This window comes from Eucalyptus grandis, chromosome 7 (genome assembly GCF_016545825.1).
Source record: "Eucalyptus grandis isolate ANBG69807.140 chromosome 7, ASM1654582v1, whole genome shotgun sequence".
In the NCBI taxonomy this organism is placed as follows: Eukaryota; Viridiplantae; Streptophyta; class Magnoliopsida; order Myrtales; family Myrtaceae; genus Eucalyptus; species Eucalyptus grandis.
The window spans coordinates 4,364,778-4,383,374 of NC_052618.1; the positions used below are offsets into that span (position 1 = coordinate 4,364,778).

At 37.6% G+C, this 18,597-nt stretch overlaps 1 protein-coding gene and 1 pseudogene across 1 annotated transcript; both read right to left on the reverse strand.

Annotated features, from left to right (window-relative positions):
• Window positions 1-5,250: 5,250 nt before the first annotated feature.
• On the reverse strand, window positions 5,251-9,606 carry LOC120296392 (stromal 70 kDa heat shock-related protein, chloroplastic-like). The gene is made up of 8 exons (XM_039318323.1): window positions 8,848-9,606; window positions 7,636-7,888; window positions 7,422-7,501; window positions 7,174-7,316; window positions 6,992-7,090; window positions 6,515-6,704; window positions 6,019-6,417; window positions 5,251-5,902 (listed from the first exon to the last, which is right to left on the reverse strand). Exons 1-8 carry the CDS (start codon window positions 9,403-9,405, stop codon window positions 5,504-5,506), a joined length of 2,121 nt encoding a protein of 706 aa, XP_039174257.1. The 5' UTR covers window positions 9,406-9,606; the 3' UTR covers window positions 5,251-5,503.
• A 3,141-nt stretch (window positions 9,607-12,747) lies between these two features.
• Window positions 12,748-18,156, reverse strand: LOC120295508 (annotated as a pseudogene).
• Between the last annotated feature and the right edge of the window lie 441 nt (window positions 18,157-18,597).

Consider the following 18,597-nt stretch of genomic DNA (forward strand, 5'->3'; position numbering starts at 1 on the left):
ATGGAGGGTTGAAGCACATAAATATTTATAAAGAAAAAAAATTAGTTATGAATCAGTGTTACGCTGATTAATGGTTGTGCCTCCTACCCATCAACAATTAGGGTGCTTGAAGGGCATAGTGGAGATTTGGTCATTAATTGAAAAGAATAATATCAACCAAAGACTTATAAAAAAGAGACCAACAAAAAATGAATTCACTTGCCAGCAAGGCATGAGTCATCAAAGCGCAAAATTAGTTAGACTATGATTCCACAAAAGCAAGCTATGTATAATGTTAAATGCAACTTTGCTTCTTTTGGGATTTTTAATGGTCTTAAGGATTGCATCCACTTGACAACTCAACTTTCAAATTGGACAATGAGAAAGGATATTAAAGTATTGAATAAAACTTATTTACCCATAATAAAACCATAGTTTTAGCGACTAATAGCAATCGGTGAGAATGAAATTCACATCAATAGCCTTCATTATGGTGATAACACCTCCAAGAGGCCGGTTCACCTAGAATCACACCAATATTATAAACTTCGTACCATATACTAAAAATTATACAACCACATCAAAGAAAAAGACTTTGCTTACCTAAGAATCATAATTACAACTAAGCAAAAGAGGTAACGTTGACAAAGTAATTCAACCATCGTTGCTCCAGAGGGGCAACATTTCTCTTAGGTTTGAAACCTTAACAATTTCTCAGGTTCCTAATCTATAGATTTGTTATATAATGCAGATAGTGTAAAAACTGGGGAAAATTCCGTATTTATTTAAATTTATTTTCAGTAATTAAAAAATGAATTATAATGAATCCACTCTTTGAAGTTGATAACTCATTAATTTAGACAAATCATTTTGACAATATCCTACCTTGCTCTTACAGAGATCTATTATGGAACATATATAATCTGAAAATACAAAAACATAAAAACACATACGCGGAGCGTCTGCACCAGAAACTGGATCTGCACTATGTTTTCATGAGCATAAAATCTCCACCATCTCACCTGCCTGAAAGATTTCCCTATATTAGACGACCCTTTAGTCCGGAGAAAACCGCAACAAAAGAAGACTTCTGTCTTCTCACTTCCTGTACACATATATACTCATTCTCCCACCTAAAGGTATTAGAATTTTGACCAGCGATGATCATCTCAACTTCAGGAACAAGCTCAAGAAACCACAGGACACCCAGCCTCTGTTCTTTCACTTGCTGTCAGTGAAATCTGCATCAATGACATCTCCATCCTGGCCTGTTCCGCTGGAGGAGTCCGAAGACCTGGCTTCGGCGCCTGGTGCTGGACCTTCATCCGCAGCACCAGGTTGGCTAGACAAGAATAGGTCATCAATGAAACGGCTAGACAAGCCACATGCATGTTTGGTAGAGCGAGGGTATGCGGCACAAAAATGATTTTATTTTGTTACACAATTGAATCTGGAAATCATTTTAACGTCATTATTTTTTCTCAGTCAAAGAATGTCCGTTGAATTTTCACTGATATTAAAATTAAAAAACAACACACTTCCTCTTATATTATGCGTTTGATTACAATTTTAAGCATTGTCAATCTTTGCCTCAAGGCAATTAGTAGACTCAGAATAACTAAATAATTTACATTGGATTCAATTCCAAATTTTTTAAAAGACTATTAATAAGGGAAAAGATAATCATCTACATTAATAAATTGATTACAAATTACGAAAAGAAAAGGCACTCTCACGTGAGAGAAGCAAGAAAATCACTGGAAGATTGAAAGTAAAAGAAAAGTAGGAGGGAAAAATAACAACTTTTACAACAGAGTACGCGTTATATTTATTTATGAGCAAAATAAACTAAATGAAAAAAAGAAAAGAAAGGAAAATAAAGTTTCTGAAAAAATGGAAAAAATTAAAAGAAGAAATGGATGCGCCACGGCACCAGCATTCCAAGCTCTGTCCTAAGAGTGGTTAACATGCCCATTTAGGTTGTTCTTGGGCCGGGCAGGGCCCCGGCCCATGCCATTCTTATGGGCGGGCCACACGGGACAAACAATTGCCTACATTAAATGGTCAGCCTCGCATAAAGAAAATTCAACACTAGTTTCAACAGAAAATGTTGGCCCAAAAGATTTCTAATATATCGTGGCTGATACCTTATAGAGAAGAAGACGAACTGGCAGTCCAAATGAACGAAAAGCCCGAGTTACCTGAGAAACAAGATGATTATTGAAAATGACAGCATACATCAAAGACATGCAACAACATGAAAAACTCTAGCATAAGAAATTTAGCAGCAAAAAATATGAATCACGGCATATGATATTTCCTCCATCAAGGGCAATCCATATTATCGAAAAGCTAAAGAGGAAAGGTCACGAGGGGAAAAGGATTAGAAGCTTAAGCATACTTCTCATTAGTTGTTGCCAGTTTTAGCTTTCTCCTCGCAACTTCTCAAAGGATTACTTTACAAACACTACATAACTCCCATTATATTTTAATCCATCAACATTGTAATAATCGGGAGTGAATGTCCAGATGAAAGTCGAGACTCCTGCACCAATGAAGGAAGAGAAGAAAAGGAAACAAATGGGATTGAAGGACAGCTATTTCTAGACACATTGTTGTGGTTTACCATTGGCTTCCAAATATTGATGGTGTGATTGCACTATAATCTGCATTGATTCCATCCGGAATTGAAAGACTTACATTCCTTGAACCATGGTTATATTTAGATGACATTTCATTGTCATCACTCTCGGCTCTTTATGGACATTTGACGAACTTTTTATATATGGAAGATCTTGGATAACCTTCAAAACTTTAACAACTTCACTCATCCGGGGACGAGCTTTTGGATCTCGGCTAAGACGATGAGTAACCAACTTAAAAGCAATTTGGACACCTTCTTCTAAGAACTCTTTAAACCTTGCATCCATCAATTTGTACAAATTTCTTTTCCTTCTTAAGTTTGACCAAATTCAACAAGGTTATGTCAACCAGTAGGCCGGCTTTTGTTTATGACTCTCATTCCAGTCAGACTTTCCAACAGAATTACACCAAAATCATAGACATCACACTCTCTTGTGGGGCGCCCTCGCCCTAAACTAGTATATATGTAGTCATTAGATGGGAATAGTTAAATAAGTACCCATTGGTCCTGTTTAGATATAAATACAATCCACAAAGTGCCACTCTTCTAATATCTTAATTACCTCTAGCAATCACAAACAAGCACTTGACCTCATAGGCCGAAACAATAACTTGGTATGATTATACTAGGTAAGAACTTTGCACGTTGTTGCAGAAAGAAAAATATCAGTATTGATCATGAAATTATCAAAGTAATTAGTGGAATAAAGGTGTACTAAAGCCCAGATTATGATTTTACTGGCAATTCCGAAGTACAATTTGCATCTCTTGTCATTATAATATACATCATCCAAGGCTCCAAGGCTTCAGCAAAGTAGTAATTTATAGCATGATAGACATGAAACTAGCTAATTAATCTGCAATAACAATGATAACGATTTTTAGAAATTGTAAGTCAAGATAATCTGGATTTACGATAACAAAGTGAATGCTTTTCAATGCATTGCTTCGCTGAAATTATAAGGATGTGTGTAGGATAAGGGGAAAAAAGAGAGATAAAGTTTCGATTCTTAATCAATAGATGTATAGGATAAATCAACAGGCTTTTAAATAATTTCAAAGTTAAATCTGCTACTCTTAAGTGACAAAAAGTAAAGTATGATGAGAAAACACACAAATCATGATGTAATGCACGTAAAACGGAGCAAGATATAATACCTTCTTTGGATCAACATTTTCGTCAACTATCTCGCATGTGGGACGGACAAATACCATATTAGGATGAGTTTTATTTTGCAAAAAATGAATATTAAAAAAAATCGTTTCGAAAACTTATCGCTTATATCACTTATAAAAATAAATAAACAAAAAATATTCTTATTACCTACGAAAGTGTTTAGACATAAACTGTTGCCAATAATAAAAATACTTTTAATTAACTAATTACTTCAAGTAATACAAATAATCATTTTTATGAAAATATTGTCTATGTTATTTATTTTTCACAAAATAGACAGAGTAATGGAAAGGAAGTGATGCTAAAAGAAACCTACTCCATTCTAAACCAAGAATCCTTTGGGCATGTGTTACATTAATTAATGGTTACGCATCCTATTTAAAAGTACCGTAATTGATGGGGGTTAGCTGTGGGCTTCAAGGACATAGCGGAGATTTGGTCATTAATGAAAAAAAAAATAATATGAACCGAAGACTAAAAAAATAGAAATTAAAACAAAAAATAAATTCACTTGCCAGCAATGCATGAGTCATTGAAGCACAAAAATTAGACTATAAATCCACAATAACAAGCTATATGTTGTAACATATTGCATTGCAAATATATAATGGAGAGAATAGAGAGATTGAGTAGAGAAAATCAGACACTTGAGATCATAGGAAAATGTCAGATGAGAGAATTTTATTTCTAGTGTATTACTATTATATCTATTACAAAAACTAAGCTCATATCTATAGGAAAACAAAAATGTACTTATCATTAATATCAATATATCGAATGATATATGTATTGGATAATGAGACGAACGCTCATTGTATATGGATGATACAAATATACCATAATAAGTACATTAGATAAGATGAATATAATGAATATTCATTCATATATTTCATTCATTCGTGTATTTCATAACACTATACATAATTTTAAAATACCCGACTTTGCTTGTTTTGGATTTATAATGGTCTTAGGACTTGGATCCACTTAGTAACTTGTACTTTCAAATTGAACTACGAGAGATGGTATTAGGGTATTGCACACCTCTTATTTACGATCTTATAATAAAACCAGAGTTTAAATTATCAACTAATAGCATACGGTGAAAATGAAATTCATAGCCACCACTGGCCTTTATTTTGGTGATAACACCTCCAAGAGGTGGTTCATTACCTAGAATCACACCAATATTATGAACTTACACCATGAATTACACCCCTCAGCTTACCTAAAAATTATAATTGCAACTAAGCCCCTTAACTCACCTAAGAATCATAATTGCAACTAAAGCGATAAAGGTAATTTTGACATAGTCATTTTTACCCTCGTTTATCCACATTTAGGGGCAACATTTCTCTAATGTCTCAGGTGCTTACTCCAGATATTTATTACGACATACAAAAAGTGAAAAAAAATGGTTAAAACACATACGCGCGGAGCAACTGCACTAAAAGTTGGATCCGGACTATATTTTCATGAGCACAAAATCTCTAAATCTCACTTGCGCAATAGATTTCCGTATATTATATAGACCTCTTAGTCAAGAGAAAACCGTAAAAAAGGAAACTTCCATCTTCCACTTCCTGTACACGTATATACTCATTCTCCTACTCAAAGGTTTAACACTAGAATTTCAACCAGCAATGATCATTTACTCGACTTCGAGAATGAGCTGAAGAAACCACAGTGCATCCAACCTCTGTTCTCTCACTTGCTGTCAGTGAAATCTGCGTCGATGACATCTCCATCCTGGCCTGTTTCGCTGGAGGAGTCCGAAGACCCAGCTCCGGCGCCTGGTGCTGGGCCTGCACCAGCAGCACCAGGTTGGCTATACAGAGACTGACCAAGCTGCATCACCTCCTGGTTAAGCGCAGCCATCGCATCCTTGATGGCTTGGGTCGAACCACTTGACATCGCGTCCTTGAGCTCCTTCAATTTGGCCTCGACCTTCTCTTTCACAGGGCCAGGGACCTTGTCACCCAGCTCCTTGAGCTGCTTTTCGGTCTGGTACACCACCGAGTCTGCCTGGTTCTTCGTGTCTATGGCATCCCTCTTCTCTTTGTCCTCCTTTGCAAATTTCTCCGCTTCCTTCACCATCCTTTCTACCTGCAACGATCAACCAGAACATCCACATCATCTGTAAAATCAAACTAGACAACATGGAATAAGAGGACGCAACTTCATGTCTGATTTCATTTGTCGATTTATGAAAATGATCATACCTCATCACTAGGCAAAGTGCTGGCACCAGTAATAGTGATATCTTGCTTCTTTCCAGTTCCTTTATCCACAGCAGTAACAGAGAGAATTCCATTGGCATCGATATCAAACTTGACCTCAATTTGAGGGACACCTCGAGGAGCTGGTGGGATACCGTCAAGGCGGAAGCTGCCGAGAGATTTATTATCCCTAACAAACTCCCTCTCCCCTTGGAGGACATTAATCTCGACGCTAGTTTGACCATCAGCTGCAGTAGAGAAAACTTCTGATTTAGAAGTCGGGAGAGTTGTGTTCCTTGGAATGATCTTGGTCATGACACCACCCAGTGTCTCCAAACCAAGAGATAGTGGTGTCACATCTAAAAGAACAATGTCGCTAACATCTCCAGCCAAAACACCCGCCTGAATTAAAGAAGTACATGAATTTCAGTTCAAAGTAAGTACGAACTAACAATAATTATTGAATATACAGAGAATTCTTTGAAGATATTTAACAAACCTGAACAGCAGCTCCAAGTGCAACAACCTCATCGGGGTTGACAGTGACATTGGGTTCCTTCCCAGTCATCTTCCGTACAAGCTCCTGCACGGCTGGGATACGTGTCGAACCTCCGACAAGGATGACCTCATCCAGATCCTTGATGGTGAGTTTAGCATCTCTTAATGCAGTTTCAACTGGTGTTTTAAGCCTGCAAAAGAAACATAAGTACTATCAACAAACTGACGACATAACAAGCATCTATTGCAATCAAAATTACCCAAGTACATACGAAAACTATAGAAGCCATGAAGCATCAGGGTGCATGAGAACAAACCCACGGATACAGTCCTTCATCTCAGATACCTTATTTTTTGATAGGTAAAAGAAAAGATTACTATTGGGCACCACAGGGCTGCAAACCCATATACAGAAACAATATTGATTAAAGCATTTACAACAAGACAAAGCTTTCCACTTACAAGACAAATCGTCTACCTGTCAAGTAAGTTTGAACACAACTCCTCAAATTTGACCCTTGTCAGTGTCTTTTCAATGTGCTTTGGTCCATCTGCAGTGGCAGTAATAAACGGCAAGCTGGACAAATAGAGATTGTCATCAGTGACAAGAATGAGAGAGTGTTGGGGGTGCATATGCATCTCTCCCGGTCATGGTAATACCTGATGTTCGTCTGGGTTAAAGATGACAATTCGATCTTAGCTTTCTCAGCAGCCTCAGTCAACCTTTGAAGGGCTTGCTTGTCCTTCAGAAGATCTATACCTTCATCCCTCTTGAAGTCTGCTGCTATCCAATCCACAATTCTCTGCATAATTAAAGTACACATTCAGAACTAATATGATTTACAAAAAGGAAGTTGTGTAAGGGGGACCAGTGACAGTCAAAAAAGAGCAAGAAAGCTCATCTATACCTTGTCAAAGTCATCGCCACCCAAATGTGTGTCTCCAGATGTTGAAAGCACTTCGAAGACTCCATCTCCAACTTCAAGAACTACATAGCAAGTAGAATGATGAAGTCCATATGAAATCACACACACAAATGACAGCAAGTGACAATCAAAGCAGTTCCACCCAGTTTTTGGAATGAATAAAGACATTTGTGATGTTCTATCACTATTAGTGTACCAGAGACATCAAAAGTTCCACCGCCAAGGTCGAACACCAGAATGGTCTCATTGTTTTTCTTTTCAAACCCATACGCCAGTGATGCAGCAGTAGGTTCATTAATAATGCGAAGCACTTCTAAGCCAGCTATACGTCCAGCATCCTTTGTTGCGGTCCTTTGTGAGTCATTGAAGTAAGCAGGAACAGTGACCACTGCTTTAGTTACTTTGTCATTCAGAAACTTTGAAGCATCATCCACAAGTTTTCTCAGCACCTACATCCAATGTGTTATGATGTTACAATTCAGTGTCTAGACCGTATACTCAAGCCGACTATCAATCAGCACATTAACTGAAAAAGAAACCAGTTTCCAGTATCACCACAATCAAATCACGTCAACACATTAAACATAGATCATGAAGAATGAAACATTCAATCTTTGAAGATTGGGTGCATAGCTCATGCTTATGACCTACAAAATACATTATACTTAGCAGCTAAGATCACACAAGATCATCAACAAAAAAAAGAACAATTTGACATCCCGGAACTCATTAATTAACCCTGTACTCTTAAGCGAACGACTCTCCCTTTAACAAGCTGAACAAGCTGGCCACCATGCAATTTGTCCTGCGGTCCGATCACGAAAAAGAGAGACCCACACCAGCTAAACACACAGCTCCAACTGACCTAATTTTAAATGTTCTAAACTCTGTTTTAACTGAGAATTTATATCATGAACCAGCAATCAAAATCAGTATCCCACGACCCCTGACCACAATTGAGAAGAACACACAAGCTTTGAGTTTGGCCTCACAGTAAATGCAACTGTCCTGTTTCCATAGTCTTCAGCTATCCTCCAATTGCAAACTGAATTACCATCCACGGCAGCAACAAAACCACAAGTCCTCAATCTTTCTTCACACAAACTTATATCACAGAGGAGTTCTATCAGCCCGCCATGACCAACCAACGGCTAGGGTATTGAAACGACACGAATTTAATGAGAACAACTCAACAAACCCGAACATACCATGAGTTGACACGTCTTCACTCGTTTCTAATAAAAACACACGCCAAAACATTTCGTTAATGACATGAAATGATACATATCACCGAAACAAATATGATGGCAGGACACTAATTATTAACAGCCATATCAACCACATATCCTCCTATCTGCAGCTACTCAAAAAAACAAAGAACTAATAAAAAGACTACAATGGACTATACCTGAGCAGAAATCTCCTCAGCAGCGAACTGCTTGCCAATAGCAGGGCACTCAAACTTGACATTCCCATTCTCATCCCTTACCACCTTATACGAAACCTGCTTGGCCTCCTCGTCCACCTCGGACATCTTCCTCCCGATGAACCTCTTCACCGAGAAGAAGGTGTTTTCCGGGTTCACCACGGCCTGCCGCTTCGCTATCTGCCCGACCAGCCGGTCACCACCTTTCGTGTACGCCACCACGGACGGTGTGGTCCTCTGCCCCTCGGCGTTGGTCACAATGGTGGGCTTCCCTCCCTCCATCGCCGCCACCGCCGAGTTCGTCGTCCCCAAATCGATGCCCACCACTTTCTCACTCACCACTCTCACCGGTCCCACACTGCTCGTCCTCCTCCTATTCGGACTTTTGGCGGTCAGCTTCAAGAACGAGACCTTTCTTGAATCCAGAGACTCTCCGAAAAACAAGGAACTTGATCGGCGATCCGCTCTCTTGGGGGTTCTTGAAGACGACCCAGTTCGAGCTAGACCCAGGCTGTGGATTTGAGCCGCGCAGGACGCCATCTCTGCGGTTTAATACGCCAACCCAAAAGGCCAAAACCTCGACAGAATAGCCAAAATGAAGTTCTCTCTGTTCTTTCTCTTCTCTCCTTTGAATTTTCAGTGAACAAACGGGTAACAATTCAATAAGACAATTTTCTCTTTGGCGAGGGTTGAATTTGCATGAATTTGCAGAGTCGAGTTTGGCGTGAGCAGCGAGGAGGACCAAGAGAGTGTAATATAGAAGAGTGTCGAAACATGGGAAAAGTCGAGAACGATCTGGTTCTGCCCGGTCATGTCGGGGACTGTTGGAAAGGTCGAGGTGCTTCTGAAATTTGGCTGCTTTTTACTCTCTCTCTCTCTCCCCCCAAATTTTCTTCAATTAATCGGTGCTGCTTAGAATTTGCCTATGTTTTTAACAATCCAAATGACCAAAATGCCATTAGACCAAAAAACACAAAATGATTAGCAATGCCAAGAATACCCTAATCTTTTGTTCTTTTTTTGGCTTAGCAAAATAAATGCTAAGCATATTTTGTAAATATTCGATTTAAGAATGAATTGTCCAAAGCTTTTTAGTACTCAAAAAGTAACCACACGACATATGGTAATATTCGAGCGATAAACTTGTTGAGAAAATATGGCTTCGAATTTGGTAGAACAATGAAGACGGATATTTAGAGTAATCAAGTCAGACTTTGAGGCATGATATCAATTCCTTAAAGGATTTATTTGCCCCATAAAGTTGCTAATGATCACCAGCAAACAAAGTCTCAAATGAGACCAGTGTCTCTCTAGGACACAATTAAAAAGATGACTATAGTTTTTTCACATTATAAAATGATTACACTCACTATTCTTCGAAAACCGACATGTATATATAAAAAAACAGTAAACATAAGCAACTTTTCATGAAAAATTGCAAAAAGAATAAATGTGTCATTTCGAAAAATTACCCAGATGAACGAAGGCGTCCATTCGGAAGAAGTTGAAAAAACAAACAAATGCAACCCTTTGGGAAAAGTTGTAAATTGAACGAATATATATATATAATTCAAAAAAATATTATTATTATTATTTTAATAAATAAAATTTCAATTTTTTTATTATAAATAATTTCCGAAAATTCTCAAAAACAAAAATAACCTTTAAATTGATTAAAATTAATAAGATAACCATAAAGAAAATTAAAATAAAATAACAAATGGGTTAATGCTAATTAAATCACAAGCGCGAAGAGTATTAAGTGCGTCTGATATTCGTGCACCTGCACACGGGTACGATGGGATCTAGCTCACACCCAATAATTTCTTTATGTATACTAAAGAAACCCCACACTTATTATTGGCCTACTTCCTCTCACTTTTATTATGTGAGACACTTATTATTGGCCTACTTCCTCCCACTTTTATTATGTGAAACAAGGAAATATACACTTAGTTTGTTTTTACAAATAAACTTCTAACAAAACTCTCACCATCTTTTTATTCAAGTAGATACCCCGAAACTTTAAGAAAACCATCACAATTCATCTTTGTTAATATTTACAGATACAAGTGTAGAGATCTAGTTATTTGAAGATTATAAAACATATTGTTCATTAAGGAAATTCTATAAATCCTACGAATAGATAAAGTCCAAGCTTTTGACTCGTGTCCAACTTAACAAGCAGTCTGTATGCATTTGGTATAATTTCAACGGATGATTTATGCCGAAAATACCTTGATGTTTCATCTATCTGCAAGGCGTTGAGTGTCACAACTATTGGGTATAATTACACCTTATTGTAAATTTGACAATACAACAATCTTCCCAAAATTGACGTCAATGGGATTGAATGAATGATCAATTGTTTTATTTTTATTTTTTTGCTCAAATAAAATTTGATTATATCTAAAAGTACTCAAACACCAAAGCCCGCAACTGGGACATCAAAACAAAGAAGATTCCAAAGGGCTTGAGGACGATGGACTACCCAATTATAAGGTAGAGTTTTTAATCGATATAATACCTTACAGATCCGGTCCGCCACACTATTGGACTCTCTTGTCCAATGGATTAAGGAGATTTGCTTGAACCGGTCCATGGTCTTGCGAGCTCCCACGAAAAGAGCATGTGCTTTCCAATTACACTGACTTGAGCTATTAATTTTGTGAACTTAGGCTGTGTTTGATTGTCTAGATATTGTACATGATAGGATTAAATAGGAAAGGATATGAAAGCCAAGGGATTTGGCTATATCCTATTCACTATTTGGTGATAATAATAATAATGTTGGATATATTTACATCGTATCATATATATTGTTTAATCAAACGTCATATCAATATAAATTAATCAAAAATTTTACAAATGAAGATGGTCAAAATTTCTCGAAACATTCTTGTCAACTTTATTTATATTTTATTTTCTCTTTTTTTTAATTATTTTTTTTTTATTTCTTTCTTCCCCTTCCTTCATTCTCTAATAAAATTTTATTAATAGAAAACTGTACTAATATACCTAAAAATACTAAAATACCTAAAATACATAATAAATATAAATATATATTCGTATATTGACTTTTATTATAAGATTGAATTAAATTTGAATATATAAATAAAATAAAATAAAATTTTAAAAATAATTCTTTTTGTTATTTTGAATTTCTTCTATTAGGATTCAAATATTATTTATATTGAATATAATTTTAAATTTGCTAATTTAAGAAGTTTTTAATTTGAAAAAAAAAAACTTTATTGTTACATATATTAAAAATCTTTTTCACCTTTATCCCATTTCTTTTATGGAATAATTTTATCAGCTTATATCTCATTTATTTCCAATTTTATTTATCTTAAGCAAGCACTAAACATGGGATATGATAAAATTTATTCTATCATAAAGTTTACCCTAACTGCCAAACCTAGCTTAAAGACTTGCAATTAGACTCAAGTATGATCGTTTCTTCCTTTTTGTCCTTTGAGGAGAGAGAGAGAGCTGCAAGCAATCCTTTCTTCCTTTTTTGCTTTAGTCAATTGTTTTATTTAGTTGTGACAATCTCATTATTTCCGGGTCAATTGGCTCTTAAAAACCATGCTCCTTCCCTTATGGTGGATGTCTTATTAAATTCAAGGCAAGTGAATAGGCTAGTTCGCATTAATTGAATCGAAAGTTCAATGGTCCAAATTTAGAAGTAAAAAATGCAAAACTTTAGAAAGTGGATTAGATGAAATAAACGAACATTATAGTTATCTATCATATAATGAAGGACAAGACCGAGGTTGTTCGTCTTCATCACATTTGTAAGATGCTCAAAGAAGTTTGTGCATCATATAATAAACATAATTAGCGCACGCCAAACTTATCCCAAAGTCATGTTATAGAATTCCATAGTGTACAAACATGTTTTGGTAGTTACAGTTCACAGTGCACATATCCATCCGATCTCTTTCCGTAAATACAAGTCATTCAATCGAAAGAATTTACAGAGCATATTAAGAGACCTCGAGGAAGGACTAGACAAGATCTAACGATCAGGACGGTACGACATCTATCGGAAATTATAAGGATAAGAGAAGGAAATTCACAGGAGCAATTAAATCCCAATAGCATCGAGAAGCTCCGAGTGTTGACTCACGGAAACTAATGTATTGGCCACAATAGCACCGCTGGCTGCAACAGCAGGGACCCCGATGCCCGGAAAAGTAGAATCGCCGCAACAGAAAAGCTGAGGGATAGGGGTTGAATGTCCGGGGAAAGAGTCCTTACCTGCTTGGATAGCTGGACCGTATGTTCCTCTGTTTCTACGAAGAAATCTTTGATGTGTCAATGGAGTTCCGATCAACTTCACCGTGCATTTGTCCCGGTTGAATCCTGGTCCGAGTACACGCTCGACAGCTCTCCACATAACCTGGTGGATTAATGCACAAATTAGGGTCTTTCTGCCCTTGACTTGAAAGTTTTACCAGCTCCTCGATGAGGAGGAGCAGATCTATGTAGAAATACCTCTGATCTTTCAAGCTTCAGTTTCTTGTACTCAGCGCTGCTGCGGTCGAGTCCTTCCCAGAGTTCATATGGTTCCGTACCAGGGGTGTATGCATGCAAAACATGTTTCCCTGGTGGCGCCAGATCTGGACTAAGTACGCTTGGTACAGATAATAGAACCACATTCTGATCAGCATCGACTCCTCTTTCCCAGTCATTCACAACTATATGATGAATTCCTAAATCCTCACGTATACCCTGGGAAGGAACAAATTTTCTAAAGAGCTTCACAGACGAAATAAATTTTGAAACAACAAAGACAAAATAAAGCAACTAGCCCTAAAAAAAAGAAGCAAAACACTAAGCAGGACAAGAAACTCATAATTAGACCCTAAGATAGCAAGGAACATGAGGTGCTATTGCCAGAAATATCTCCAGTACATTGCCTCTCTGTGTCTCTCTGTCTCTCTCTGCACGCTTGCACACTAATTCCACTGTGCTTCAGTGTGCGAAAGTGAAGAAGCACAGCAAGTCTAATGACAAAAAAAACTCATAAAAGTAAAGCCCTCGAGAGATTTGGATTGGAAACTTATGCATCATCAAGAAATTCCAGATAGCCTTCATCAGCAGGAAGATAAAAAACTGAAGCGGATGCAGAATTAGAGTACTCGATAAAGTGTGCAACATGTTGCAATGTGGTTATGTACAGAGTATGAAGTGTAGGGAGGCTACATAATGTATGCCAAAACCTTTTTCCTTTTGCTGTTTAATGCTTGAGAAAGTATAAAAGGAAAAAAGACATCCGGCATCCTGCGAAATTATAAAGCAGACAGACCAAGTGGAACTGAGAAAACTGTCCCTAGAAAGATTGCAATGCTCACCTCAGCATCAAAACCAAGATGAAGATGCATGAAAGATTCGCACTGGGGAGTCCTCTTAACCCTATCTGAATATGACTTCGGGATAACGTCCTCAGGTAACAAACCTAAAGTGTCCCACATAGACGCATTGCTGACGACAGCTTTCTTGGCACGCACGAACTGCAATATCCCAGATGCAGTTGTTTAATTTGTGTTGATCTTATAATAAAATCCAGTTAAAACAATTTTTAAGTCTTGAAGTTTCCCTAAAAAGTCCACTCACTTGACCACTTCTTAATTTGACTCCAATGGCTCGACCGTTTTCAACAACAATCTTTTCCACATGACTCCTGAGAGAAATCCGTCCACCAAATTTTTGCATTCCCCTGATGAGGGCATCAACAATAGCTCCACTTCCATGAAGAGGGTAATCAAGACTGCAACCAGGTTTGTACCACTCGGCAAACATGTATATCTGAAAGAAGGGTGGATATAAGGTATAACAAAAGTAAGATACATATTTCAGGCATCCAAGCAATTTGATGATAAACAACCAGCCAACTAGAAACTTCAAATAGTAGAGGTTACGTGCAAGAACTCAGAAATTAATCAGTTGAGGACAGCAGGAATAACTGCATGGAAAGGAGAAATCTCTCCTGTTAACGTCAGGATTCAACATAACCATTTGAGCACCACCCCATCGTTTATTTACTAAAGAAGTTGCTAGAGTTGTGGTTTCTGCAAGATGGTAAACAACACCCGAAAGAAACTCACAATACTGCATAATGTGGTAGAATATAAAAGCTCCAAATGATTGACTATCCTCCTAAATTATTCAATAACAGATACTTAACTTCTCAATCTTTATCAAGTGGGTAAAGATTTAATTCACTGAGCAACACGGTGCATGCTTCAAGGTTTTAAAGTTTGCAAATCAATTGATCACAATCTTTATAACTACCAGAAAATACTCTCAAAAGAGGACTGGGGCCAATCATTTCATATACTGTTACAATGGGAACAGGCTATTCACATGGAACTAGTTACACAAGCAGAACTTGTATCAAATAAGTTCATGAAAGAGAATATGGACATCCCAAGGATAACAATGACCAATCTTAGGAGCTTTTCAATATTTAAAAATGTCATAGTTACCATCTCTGCTGAGAGTATACCATTAGATTTCACCCCGAAAGAAGAAAGGCAAGAAGGTCCACCCAATTCCTTATAAAAGGATCTTTTAGTTCCAATGAGTCAATGATTTCAGAGAAGGGTCTAAGAAGCTTTGTTGCACCAAGAGCACCTTGAGGTCCCATTTGGATAAAAGATTTCAACAAGGAAGGAGCATATCTAGCGGCAGCAGTGGAAAGGACACCCAAATCACCACGAACAGATAGGGGAGGTAGAGCCATCGCAGCTGCAGACATTGGAAGCACTGCATCCTGCAAATTTACATTATTTAAGAAAAGATGAATAGCAGCAAACCAACAGAAAAAGACGCACACCCTTCAAATTCAAACAAACACATTCATTACAGATAAAATGTAGCGTAAGAGTACTGTTTTATCATAATGGCCACTGATAAATTGTAAAACAAGCATTAAATTCAGAGGTTCCAATTTACTTCAACTTCTCATAGTGAGGTCAACATCAATTGTAAGTACTTTTGCTTATAAGCCATTGTAAAATCTTATTTTGGCGTTTGAATCTACACAGCCATCTTGTTCTTTCTTTACAAATGAGACAGAATAGAACAGGAGATACCATGAGCTTTTTCCATTCTTGCACAGCATTTTGACTTGCATACTTCTCAAGGTCCTGGATAAAGATTTAAGTAAAAGAATAAGCAGAAACATACTATAAAATTTAAAACATCATGGGCATTGACTGAAGATCTACAGAGAATATTACCAGGTTCACAAATTGCCATCACATAAATTCTTACAAGAACATATGAAGCAATTATAGTCAACTCTATGTCTACAGCTGTCTCTTTTGAATGTTCCCTGGGTTTGTAATATATCCAATTCACCCTAGGAGGCAGATTACGATGCTCCTTAATTTACACTGGAGATCTGTCAACACATTCATGAGGTAATGTTCAATCCAGACAAGAATTCTCTACCTCAAACAAAAAGTTTTCAGTCCACTACTACAAGTATCTAAAAGGTCCTTCATAAGATATCTTGGTTACACATGTCCAATTCTTCAGTATACCTAAAGGAAATGACACTCTTTACATTCTTGGCCATGGCAGTCTGCTCAATAAATGCTTTCATCATAACAGCTTGGTAATCGTCTTTTGCCACAGTGAGCATTTCCATTGTTTAAGTTAATTCTGTTCAGCTCATGCCAGACACACTTAGCATCATCTGGGAAAACTATGTAAAGACATTCTTTCCCTTGATATTCACACCACAATGCCTTGCATCATAAATCGCTTTGGCATTAAGGACACTATGTTAAGCTACCTTATTGTCCATCCAAAAGGGATGACCAGCTTTTTTCATGTTAACATCCATATCCTTGACAACTGAACATTATGAGAATCAAACTAACTTGGGCTCAGCTGTCTGACTATCAGCATATCTGTTTCACATTAAGTAGAACATGATAAATCACCATTCTGTCCTATCTTCAATTAGATAGATGGATTTGGCAATTGGTAAGGTATCATTTTTAAAACTGATACAACATTCATATATTCATAGATGCACTAAAGCTAAGTCCAATGGAACGTGATGTTATAGATATACAAAACCACAGGGAAAAGAAGGATCCACCTTGAAAAACTCTGTCGGACCAATATGTGACAAAAAGTCACCTTCTGGTATGTACACCATCCAGGAGTCATAGTTAGCACATGGAACGGACTCTCCTAATGCATCTAACACCTGATACATAAGCAAATTTCGTAATCTATTAATATCATCCAGAGGTGGAAACAATACAGGAGTATACCAATGGAAAAGTGGCTATATAAACATAAACAATCTGCACTTAATTCATGCTAGTAACAAAACAGCGCAACTTAGAGTGATGGTAATCAGATTACCTGTGCAAGGGGATTTGCCTGAGGACCTCTAGATTGGAAGCCAGAGAACAGAGAAGGACCAGAGTCGAACTTGTACCCCTTAATGTCAAAAGCGTGAGCAGCGCCTCCCGGTTGGTCGTGGCTCTCCAGCACGAGCACGTCTTGGTTGTATCTGGCAAGAAGCCCAGCGCAACAGAGACCAGCGATACCACTTCCAATGACCACGACATCAGCCTCAGGCTTCCCTGATACCCAGATACACAACTTAACGTTATCAAAGAAACCCAATTCAAGTACAAAAATTCCATCCAAACAATACTACACTCTTCAAATAGCTATTTCAAAAGTGATAACAAATGCAATCTAGATCAAAACCAAAAACCAACCCATAAGCATTTGAGAAGGGAACTAAAATGGGCAATCACTGATTCCGAAAAAAACCAACCCACAAGTGTTAATGCGTTGTGCCTGCTTACAACTGACGGTACCTGCAAAATTACCGTCCCACCAACAAGCAAATGACTTGAATCCCCACTCAATTCAAGTTTGCTCTTGCATTTGCGACGGATATTAAAAACACTATTGAAGATAAGCAGATGAAGGAGGGAACCTGGGAGAGACTTCTTCTTCTCCTGTGTGGAAGGAGGGGAGTCGTCGGTGGAGATTCGCGCCGAAACGGCTCGCTGCCTCTTGGGGTTACGCACGCATTTGAAAGGCGAGAGAGGAGCACTCCATTGAAGCAAGCCCTGCACGCTCGCCAGTACCATGATGACTTCTGGGGAGAGATGAAGAAGAAGCGAGCGAGCGAGTACGAGTGAAGTAGAAGTTGAAGCTACAGCTGCTCTGCGAGCCTTCGATTTGGAGAGAGGGAGAGGCTGCAGTTGCGATCGTTTGTGGTCGTGTCGTTTGGTTTCGTTTGTAGTTTCAAGCCCGCCACGTAGTCCCCTGTTTCTGGGGAAAAGATTTTGTTTGAAGAGCCGGCGGTCGTTTTTCGTCGCTAATGAGAAAAGAGACTTTAATAGTACAACATAATAGCGGATTATTATTGATTAAACATTTAGTTATGCATTCAAGGCCAATTCTCTTTCACCAGAAAAAAAAAAAGTATTTTCGTGTGTGCAACAAGGAAGAGAAAGTATCCTTTTATTTGATTTAACTTAAATTCAGAAATTTATAAGCACTAAATATGGTTATTACGCCGATCTTTTTTAATTGCCATTTCACGCATGGTGTTGAAATCATCTGATTATTATTTGTCAGTACCAGTTATGCATGTAATTGGAAAAAAAAAATCTGGATTTTGGCTTTCGAAATAGCAGTGGGTTTCTCCATCATACAAAGAAGATATATATAATA